Source organism: Geotrypetes seraphini, chromosome 18, assembly GCF_902459505.1.
Source record: "Geotrypetes seraphini chromosome 18, aGeoSer1.1, whole genome shotgun sequence".
Lineage (NCBI taxonomy): Eukaryota > Metazoa > Chordata > Amphibia > Gymnophiona > Dermophiidae > Geotrypetes > Geotrypetes seraphini.
Window position 1 is genome coordinate 22,011,575 of NC_047101.1, and position 10,174 is coordinate 22,021,748.

General features: G+C 43.6%; 1 protein-coding gene across 2 annotated transcripts in view; it reads left to right on the plus strand.

The window, feature by feature from the left end:
* ANXA6 (annexin A6) overlaps nt 1–7,201 on the plus strand; it is a 96,958-nt gene extending 89,757 nt beyond the window's left edge. For both annotated transcript variants that reach the window (XM_033927135.1, XM_033927136.1), the window contains 2 exons: nt 4,668–4,790; nt 6,363–7,201. In XM_033927135.1, the coding sequence (XP_033783026.1) occupies nt 4,668–4,790; nt 6,363–6,422 (183 nt within the window). In that variant the 3' untranslated portion in view covers nt 6,423–7,201. The remainder of the gene's footprint in view (nt 1–4,667; nt 4,791–6,362) is intronic.
* Nucleotides 7,202–10,174: the final 2,973 nt, after the last annotated feature.

Below are 10,174 nucleotides of genomic sequence, written 5' to 3' on the forward strand. Positions count from 1 at the left end.
GTCGTGGGCTTGTAGGATTGTTGCATTTTGAACTCGCTGGAGTCGTTGAACGTTTATCACTGTTGGTCTGTCCCCGGCAAGATGGTTGAAGCACTGATCAAGGATAGCATGGTCCGGCACTTGGACGCACACGACTTGATGAAACCCAGTCAACACGGATTCAGGAAAGGGAAATCATGTTTGACGAATTTACTCCAATTTTTTGAGACCGTGAACGAGCAAATTGATAGTGGGAAGCCGGTGGACATAATATACTTGGACTTCCAGAAAGCGTTCGACAAAGTTCCACACGAAAGACTTCTCAGGAAACTACAAAGCCATGGCATAGAGGGGGATATACAAAGATGGATAGGCAAATGGCTGGAAAACCGAAAGCAGAGAGTGGGCATAAATGGGAAGTTCTCCGACTGGGAGAAAGTGACTAGTGGTGTACCCCAGGGCTCGGTACTTGGGCCGATCCTTTTTAATATTTATATCAATGATCTGGAGGAAGGAACATCCAGTGAGATCATCAAGTTTGCAGACGATACAAAACTATGCCGGGCGATCAGATCGCATGAGGATAGAGAGAAACTCCAGAGCGACTTGTGTCGGTTAGAAACATGGGCGGAGAAATGGCAGATGAAGTTCAATGTGGAGAAATGCAAGGTAATGCATTTAGGCAATAAGAATAAGGAATACGAGTACACAATGTCAGGTGCAACTCTGGGGAAGAGTGAACAAGAAAAGGACCTGGGTGTACTGATAGATAGGACCCTGAAGCCGTCGGCACAATGCGCGGCAGCGGCAAAGAAGGCAAATAGAATGTTGGGCATGATAAAGAAAGGAATCTCGAGTAGATCGGAGAAAGTTATAATGCCGCTTTATAGGGCAATGGTCAGACCACACTTGGAATACTGCGTCCAACATTGGTCTCCCTACCTAAAGAAGGATATAAAACTGCTGGAGAGGGTGCAGAGACGAGCAACAAAACTGGTGAAGGGTATGGAAAAACTGGAATACGAGGACAGACTTATAACACTAGGATTATTCTCCCTTGAGAAAAGGAGACTGCGTGGGGATATGATCGAGACCTTCAAAATACTGAAAGGAATCGACAAAATAGAGCAGAGAAGATTATTTACATTGTCCAATTTGACACGGACTAGAGGACATGTAATGAAGCTAAGGGGGGACAGGTTCAGGACTAATGTCAGGAAGTTCTGCTTCACTCAGAGAGTGGTTGACACCTGGAATGCCCTCCCAGATGAGATTATTGCGGAATCGACCGTCCTAGGCTTCAAGAGCAAACTAGATGCATATCTCCTTAAGAGAGGCATGTAAGGATATGGTGGACTATAAATTACGACAGGTGTACACCTGGCAGGGCCTCCGCGTGTGCGGATCGCCGGACTTGATGGACCGAAGGTCTGATCCGGAGATGGCATTTCTTATGTTCTTATGTTCTTATGGTCCATTGAATAATGTGTTTCAGTAATCCAAGAGAGTGAGGGCGAAGGCGTTTATTACAGCAATAGAGCTTCCAAGTTACCGAGTTCCAGGAGGTAGATTTGAAGGCCGTTCCTGGATTTTTGACAACCTCATTCTGGTGCATTATGGGATTTTGCGCCGATTTAAATGGGTAGAATCAGGGAGTAGAAAGCCCACACTGCTTTGGGATATAAGCTTGAAACTTGAACCGCACAAAAAGTCCCCTTCCTGGATCTGGGTATTCCAAAAACCTGAAATCTGAGGTGATTCAAGCACACATTAGAAACATAGATTATGACGGCAGAAAAGGGCCATAGCCCATCAAGTCTGCCCACTCTAATGACCCACCCCCCCTGACTTTACTCCCTTAGAGATCCCATGTGAATGTCCCATTTTCTCTTAAAATCTGACACGCTGCTGGCCTCAATCACCTGCAGAGGTAGACTGTTCCAATGATCGACCACCCTCTCTGTGAAGAAGTATTTCCTGGAATCACCACGAAATTTGCGTTCACACTGCTATTTGGGATTGTTGATTTCAAATATCTTCTCACTGTATCATATTCATTCAAGAGGACTGAATGAAATCGTTTGTGGATCATTTTGCCCATGTTAATATACAGATAAGTGTAATTTTGGGGGCTGTATTGAACCATGATGCACATAAAGTTGAACTGAAAGAATTAAAAACTATAGAATCATTGAAGTGCAAAATGTGCACCAATAAAAGAGGATGTGCCTACATTCTGTTGAATATTTTGGCACTCATTTTGATTTCTGAGCACAAAAATTATTTTTTTATAAGATATACTCGTATTATTATTTAAAGGCTATCCCCTCAGATTCTGTATATGTTCCCCAACATTGCATGCCCATGTATGGGCCTGTTTCCCTGTTGCATGTGCAAATAAATTGGACAATGAAGTCTGAGCCATCAGTAATTGGATGCTAAAAAACAGTTATTGCGCTTACGTCTGGATTCATGCTATTCTGTAAAGCATGGCGCCCAATTCCCACGGCATGTACCTGAAAGAGATTGAGGAAATTACAGAATACAGTACTCCTCTGAAATTCATGGGGGTTCCGTTCCAGGAACCCCCGCAAATTTCAAAAAAACCGCAAATGCGGTTTTTCGCCTGTCAAAAGGCAGGAGAGGGCAGCTGGATCTGGAGCGGATGAAAATCACTCGCGGTCTGCTCCGACCGCCTCTTCCTGTAGTAAAGTCGGGCTACACCAATCAGGAGCTGCTTTGACACGCAACTCCTGATTGGTGTAGCCCAACTTTACTACAGGAAGAGGCGGTCGGAGCAGACCGTGAATGAGTGAGACCGTGATCCGCAAATTCAAGGGGGAATGCTGTACTACCTAATTGCACCTAACGACACCAGCATTTACATCAGATTCCAGCAGCTGTAGGTTCAGTACCCAAAATCTAGGCATGGGTCTATACTATACACTATTCTATATAAGGCAGCAGTGGCTTAGTGAGGGTGGGAGGTGCCTGGGGTGGTGGCACCCCTCACCCTCTTCTCTGCCCCCCACCCTTGGTCGCAGGACCAAGAAGTGAAGTCAGAGGGAGAGCGAGGCCGGCGCAAGCAGCAAGTTGGAGATGCTGGTTGCGCCGGAGCAAAGCTAGAGGTACAGGGGTGGGGGGAAAGTGATTGTAGGCATGTTGTGGGGGAGGGGTGGGAAGACGTTGGGAGGCGAGGAGGAGCGGTGCCTGTGCTCTTACCAAGATGGCGCCTGGGGCGGTCTGCACCTCCTACCCACCCCCACTCCTTACTGCACTACTGTAAGGCAGTGTTCTTTATAAAATAGTGCTTAGCGCTGAATTTTTTTCCAAATGCAAGCAGTGTCTCACTTCCGGCTCACCACACAATTGTTTCCCACATACTCACCTTTATAGGACCCCCAGGGACCCCTGAAGAAGACTTTTTATCGAAACGCGGACCGTGTTGGGTCCTGTATCCCTAGCGGACTTTAAGACTTTTATGCGGATGATTTATTTTTATGTAGATGGAATTATTTTATGTGGATGATTTCAGTGTACCTTTGGAACTTTGACACTTTCAAATAAAGTCCATTTAGGAACATCGTCACTCCACAGAGTTTTTTTTTGGTTTTCTCTGAATTTTTTTCAGCACCATTTCTAGAATTCCCCCTCTGTATTTGTATTGCAGTGTTGAAAAATTTGCAAAAATATATTTATGGTCTTAGACCTTGAGATTACTATAGTCAATATGTTGTCCACAATGTCCACCCTGCCTATAGCTCATTCGTGCTCTTCCCCTCTGAATGTCCCCTTACAGTTATATCCTAGACCACTAAGCATGTAATTACGTGGACCTGTGTACACTTAACTGTATGGACTCCAGTATTCTATAACTGTGGCCTGTTATGGAATGAGGGGGATATAGCCTCATGTATATTAAGCTTTATAGAATGAATGCAGTACTTTATTATATACAGTCATATGGGGACAACTAATTTTCATAGAGAAACTCCCTGGGTAGTTGTGGTTCAATAATTGCCAGCAAGATCTGTGAGTATAGAATTACCTGTGGACATTGTACCTGCTCTTTCTACAGGTCAGCTGTGGGCATGAAAATATGTGCATAGATTTGCATAGATTTTCCCTTGGGGAAATCCACTGCTTATTCCTAGGATAAACAGCATAAAATCTGTTTTACTACTTGGGTTTCTGCCAGGTACTTGGGACTTGGGTTGGCCACTGTTGGATACAGGATACTTGGCTTGATGGATCTTCGTTCTGTCCGGTATGGCAATTCTTATGTTCTTATGTGAGCCAAGTATAGGACAATCAAGGCATTGTGACATCACTGGTGAGGTTGGCTCTTAGGCATTGGTGGAATGAGGCTTTATGACATCGCAGTCTGAGCTCTGGAATGTTTCTATTATTTGGGTTTCTGCCAGGTTCTTGGGAGCTGGGTTGGCCACTGTTGGAAACAGGATACTGGGCTTGATGGACCTTCAGTCTGTCCCAGTATGGCAGTTCTTATGTCCATTTCTGTTCCACCTTTTCCCTTCCATTTCTGTCCACAGGAAAATCCTCAGCACCAGAGGTTTGCCTAGCTGTCTTCTGAAGTGAGCTGCTTAAACCCTTTGAAATGTTACTCTGGAATGTTTATGGAAGCAATAAAATGAGCCATTTGTCTGTTCTTGCTTTTTTCTGGGAAGGGAGCTGGCACAGATGAGAAGACTTTGACCAGGATCATGGTGTCCAGAAGTGAGATTGATCTGCTGAACATCAGATATGCATTTAAGGAGATGTTTGAAAAATCGCTCCACCACTGTATTCAGGTGAGAGGGAAGGGTGGGAGTAGAAAGATCAAGGCTCTCTTGAAAAGGTGACAGATATTTGCATGTACTAAGACCTAGCATATGCAAATTTCACATGTATGTTCCTTGTGCATATGCTGAAAACTCAGATAGGTACTAGGTTTGGGAGCCTGAAAGGGAGAAAGCAAGGGGGATAGAGGGTAGCAGCAGAGGAGAAAGACCACACTGAGAAAGTGAAAATTGTTTAGAGCAGGCTTGTCCAAGCTCAGTCCTTGAGGGCTGCAAGCACGATGGGCCTGATTCTATAAAGGGGTTTTAGGCACCTGGGCAAATCAGAGCCTTAGGCCCCTCCCTGGTGCATCCAAGGAAGCACTGGGAAGAGGAAGGCCTGCCATTTTGAGGAAGTGGGCCTGCCGGCGGGAGAGAGGGAGCATCCCTCGTGCCAGTCTTGTAAAAAAAAAAAAAAAAAAAAGGTGTGAGGGAGTCAGGAGGGGGGATGGCCTACTAGATCATCAAGCTTGTGTGGTGGGAGGCTGTCAAGGGGGAAGCTTGCTGCCTGGGGGTACTGGGGGGATGGTCCACCAGACCACCAAGCTTAAAGTTTTTGGGGGGATCTGGTTGTCAGGGGGTCCCCGAGCCTGCAGCAGGAGGGAGTGGGCATCCATCCTGACGATCTGCCATATGGGCTGGGGGTCATCAGCAGGGGACGGCAATGGCGAGGTGGAGCACTAGACCGCCAGTCCTTTTATGACTACATTTATGAGAAATCGGGGCTGGTGGCGGGTCTGAGAGCTGCTTTATTTTTCTATCAGTGCCCGAGCCAATCAGCACTGAGGCACTTGCAGGAAAGTAAGTCTATGACATCACAGACCCTGCCGGTAAATATCAGCTCGGATTCCTCATAAACGGAAGAGCATTCATTTTTGAGAATTGCCTAGAGAGGTCATTTTAATATTAATGACCTTGTTATACTACTGTTTTAATATTAATGACCTCATAGTACTACATTTACATAGTACAGTCGAAGAAAGCACGGAAAAGACTACAGTGAGCTGTTTTAATAATTGAGTGGTAAAATACGTGCATTAACGAGAATCTGGCTCTGACTTTCCTGAACAAGAGTATGGGTGATTAGGGTTGACTTGCTTTGTGGGGGAGGTCTGGCTGGGGAGAGTGGCTAGCTAGTGGGGGAGCTGGAGACAGAGTTGATAGTGGATGGCTAGGGATGGATAGGGTGCAACTATCAGGGATGATTGGCTGACAACATGTTTGGTGGGGGGAAAGCTAGTTGCATGCTATTTGCAGTGGCACATCAAGGACCTGACCCCATTCAATCAGGAAATCAAAAAGGAGTAGCAGCAGAACTGAGAGGGGAATCCTCCCCCCCCTCCTTTTCCATTGTACAGCAGTGGGGTAGGGTTTGGGAGAAATCTCAACCAATGATGCCTAGATTCAAGGACAGTGTATCAAGGCGTGCCCTAGATTTGTTGTAAGATTTCAATATCACACCATTCAATCTGGGCTATGAAAGGTAGCTGAAATTGTGTAGAGTTGATATGTTACTGTCTTCTTTTTTCATTTGCTTCCTTTCAGAATGACACCTCTGGGAATTACCGTAAAGTTCTGCTGAGTATTTGCGGGGGAGATGACTAATCTGGGATTACCATGACATGGCGTTTGAGTTGCTCATAAGCTATAGCCTATGCTTACCATGCCTGTAAGAAACTCTGGGATTTGAGTGCCTCTTGGGAATGGAAAATAAGAGATTTCTAATGCAATACAAAAAAATAAATATCCATAAAACAACCATCTGATTAGGAGGGAGAAGAACCACCTGTTGGGACAATTTGAAGACGAAGAAAGTCAACCATCTGTTGCAGCCTTGGCCATTTCTGTGACGCCCACTGCTTTCCAAAACAATGAAGTCTTGTGTAAACACATTTTGCTGTCGCCAGAAGTACTAATGGTCTCCTCGTCATATTTCTTGTTGATAATCCTAGTTTGGCAAGTCTTTTTACACACAAGGGCAGCATTACACGACTAACGTCAAGAATGTCCACTGTTAACACGTTAATAAGCAAATATTCTTCAGTACAAGGCCTCTCTTTCCGCTGCGTCTTCCAGTCTATTGTCACCGTGTCAGGCTTTCTCTTTCATGATGCTTTTGCTAAAGATATTTTGTGAAAACAAGATGGAAAGAGTGAGGAGAGGGATTGTTTGAATGTTAGCATCTCACTTTGCAGGGCTGAGTTGTCATGAGAAATAATATGGGCAACTGGCAGTGGCGGGATAACTTCACCAATCGGAAATTCCAAAGCATCTTCTGCCCTGAGGGGATAGGGATGCACACATAATTAGTTAATACCCGGAGATAAGGTATTATCTCCCTCCCCAGGTTACCTACATACACAAACACCAGAGTATAATCCCAGTGTGAGCATATTCAGATGGTTTTCTGACTCATGGATTTAGTTAGTTGGGTGCAGTAAGAATTAGAGAATGACAGGGGGACAAATTTTTCCTTGTCTCTACAGGAACTCAATTTCCCCATCCCTGCAAGTTTTGTCCCTGTTCCATTCCTGTAAGCTCTGTCTTAACTGCACAACCCTCGAACACTTATGATTTTAAAGTGGTCGAGGCTTGTGCAGATGAAGACAGAGCTTGCAGGAATGGGGCAGAGGCAGGAAAAGAACTCGCCGGGATGGGAAAATGAGTTCCTACAGGGACACGGAAAAATTTGTCCCCGTGTCATTCTCTAGTAAGAATGTACATGCCGAATTTCCATTCACATCACTTCTGCAAATTTGTAACCACTACCCTATTGTTTTATATAAAATACAGTAAAACATGGGGTTGGGTGGATTTTTACATTACATGCTGGTGGCAAATTGTACTGTATTTAGAGAGAAATAAAAGAAAAAAAATTAAGAAAGTAGCATTGGTCCTTTCTTGGTGCATAGGATTCTGGGCTTGGTTTGAAAGAACTCAGGAGGACTCTATTAGATATGAGTCAATTCCTTACTATAAAGTAAACATAAAATATAGGAATGTGATATGGATTTCTTTGCATGCATTTTGTTTCATTAGGGTACTTTTTTTTTTAAATTTCTTTATTCTTTTTCAAACTTACATCAAGTGCACAAAAAGAACAACATGAAATACTATCGTATAACACTTGAACATCATACATTATATTCTTAATATGTAAATTAATTAAAAACCCTCCCCCCTCCCATCTTTCTATACAATCATTAAAACTATCATATTCCTTCAAAATTTCAATTTTGCTACATCTTATCTTTCAATTTCCCCACCCCCCTATGTATATTATCAAAGAAAAATGATGCCTATTCACTACAAAAATCAACCATCGGTCTCCATATCTTTAAAAAATTTTTATAACATTAGGGTACTTTTAAAAATTGACTCTGTGCACAATTGATTTAAAAGCACCTTAACGTATGAATAAATGTGTGAAATTGGTTTGCATGCTTTTAAAACTTCCTAATGCACATTACAAAATTTTTATTAAACTGAATATGTGAAATGAGCTGCAAAAACACCCAAAAAATTCCAAAAATTCACCAAACATTTGGCCCTGTGCAGCCAGAGAATGTAACAGATAAAATTTGATTTTGACCCTGGAGTTAGCAACATCACCCTGGCCTTGATCTCTTCATTTATTTTAGGGGGTAAGGGTCATATATTTGATATACCACCTTTCTGGGGTACAGCCATATCAGTTTACTTTGTTATACAGGTACTTTCTCTGTTCTTAATGGGCTCACATTCAAACATTTGTACTTGGGGCAGTGGAGGGTGAAGTGATTTGCCACTTTGCCCAGAGTCACTTTGAGCTGGAATGAGACTTAAACCTGGTTCTCAGCCCCCCACACTAACCATTAGACCACTCATGTGCGACATTTTTATTTCACGATAAACAAAAAAGATTGGGATTACTCATGATAAGCAGCAAAGCAAACTGGGAATCACAAACAGGCACACGTAGAGATGACAAAATTAAATATACACTTCCCCCCTCCGTATTAGCGGTGGTTAGGGGCAGAGCCGGCCCGCGAATATTAAGAAACTGCGAATAATATTCGGGCCGGTTCTGCCCCTAAACCCCACTTCCCCCAGCTATTTTAAGCCCTGAAAGCTCCCCTTTAAGCCTTACCTGGTGGTCTAGCGGGTTTTCAGGCAGGAGCGATCTTCCCACACTCCTGCCCCTGTGCAGATCGCTCACAGGAAATGGCTGCCTTGAGCTCCCGTAGTCTCTCGAGCCATTTCCTGTGAGCGATCTGCACGGGGCAGTAGCGTGGGAAGATCGCTCCTGCCCCAAAAACCCGCTAGACCACCAGGTAAGGCTTAAGGGGGGGCTTACAGGGCTTAAAATAGCCTGAAAAATGAAAATGCATTTTTTTGTTTTAAAACCGCGAATAAGCGAATCGTAGATATGGAATTTGCGAATACTGAGGGGGAAGTATAATGTAAAAAGCTCTTTTATAACTTTTCAGGTATAGGAGATCATGCCCAATGTCAAATCATATAAAAGCAAATAAAGAGCTCATTCAAAGACACACACTTTGCAAAACATCACACAGTTTGTAAAACATCAGTGTAAAACATTAATATGCTTCTACCGCAAAAATATCATAGAATTTGCAATTTCACAGAACTATAGGCTCTAGACTGCTTTCATTGTATGCTAATAGATCTCATGCATATTCATTGGGGAAATCCTGAAAACCCGACTGGATTCCAGCCCTCGAGGACCGGAGTTGCCCATGTCTGACCTAAACCCTTGACTATTGCTGTAGGACAGGGATCTCAAAGTCCCTCCTTGAGGGCCGCAATCCAGTCGGGTTTTCAGGATTTCCCCAATGAATATGCATGAGATCTATTAGCATACAATGAAAGCAGTGCATGCACATAGATCTCATGCATATTCATTGGGGAAATCCTGAAAACCCGACTGGATTGCGGCCCTCAAGGAGGGACTTTGACACCCCTGATATAGAAGTGCTGCACAAAGCTCCGGAAAAGTAAAATTCACCAATTTTCACAGCATTTCATTGTTTGGAGAGCGGAAGAGTGGTTAGGAAAAAAAAGTAGATGTTTGCAAATGTTGAACAGGCAAATTTTGTAGTCTGCTTAGTAAAACAAATATTATGAAACTTGACGTTAAGAAAATATGCAGATGTAGACCATTTCCCAACAAAAGCGAAAAACACATTTTGCTAGTTTTTGCTACCACTGCAACTGTTCTCACATTCTCCTATACTGTGGAACCAGCCAGAGCTTTCTACGAGCAAGCTCCGCACAAAGTGGGCATCTCAAAAATAGACTAAGGGGCTCATAATCAAAAACACTTCTAAAAACCTGCCCAAGTCGGCACATGGACA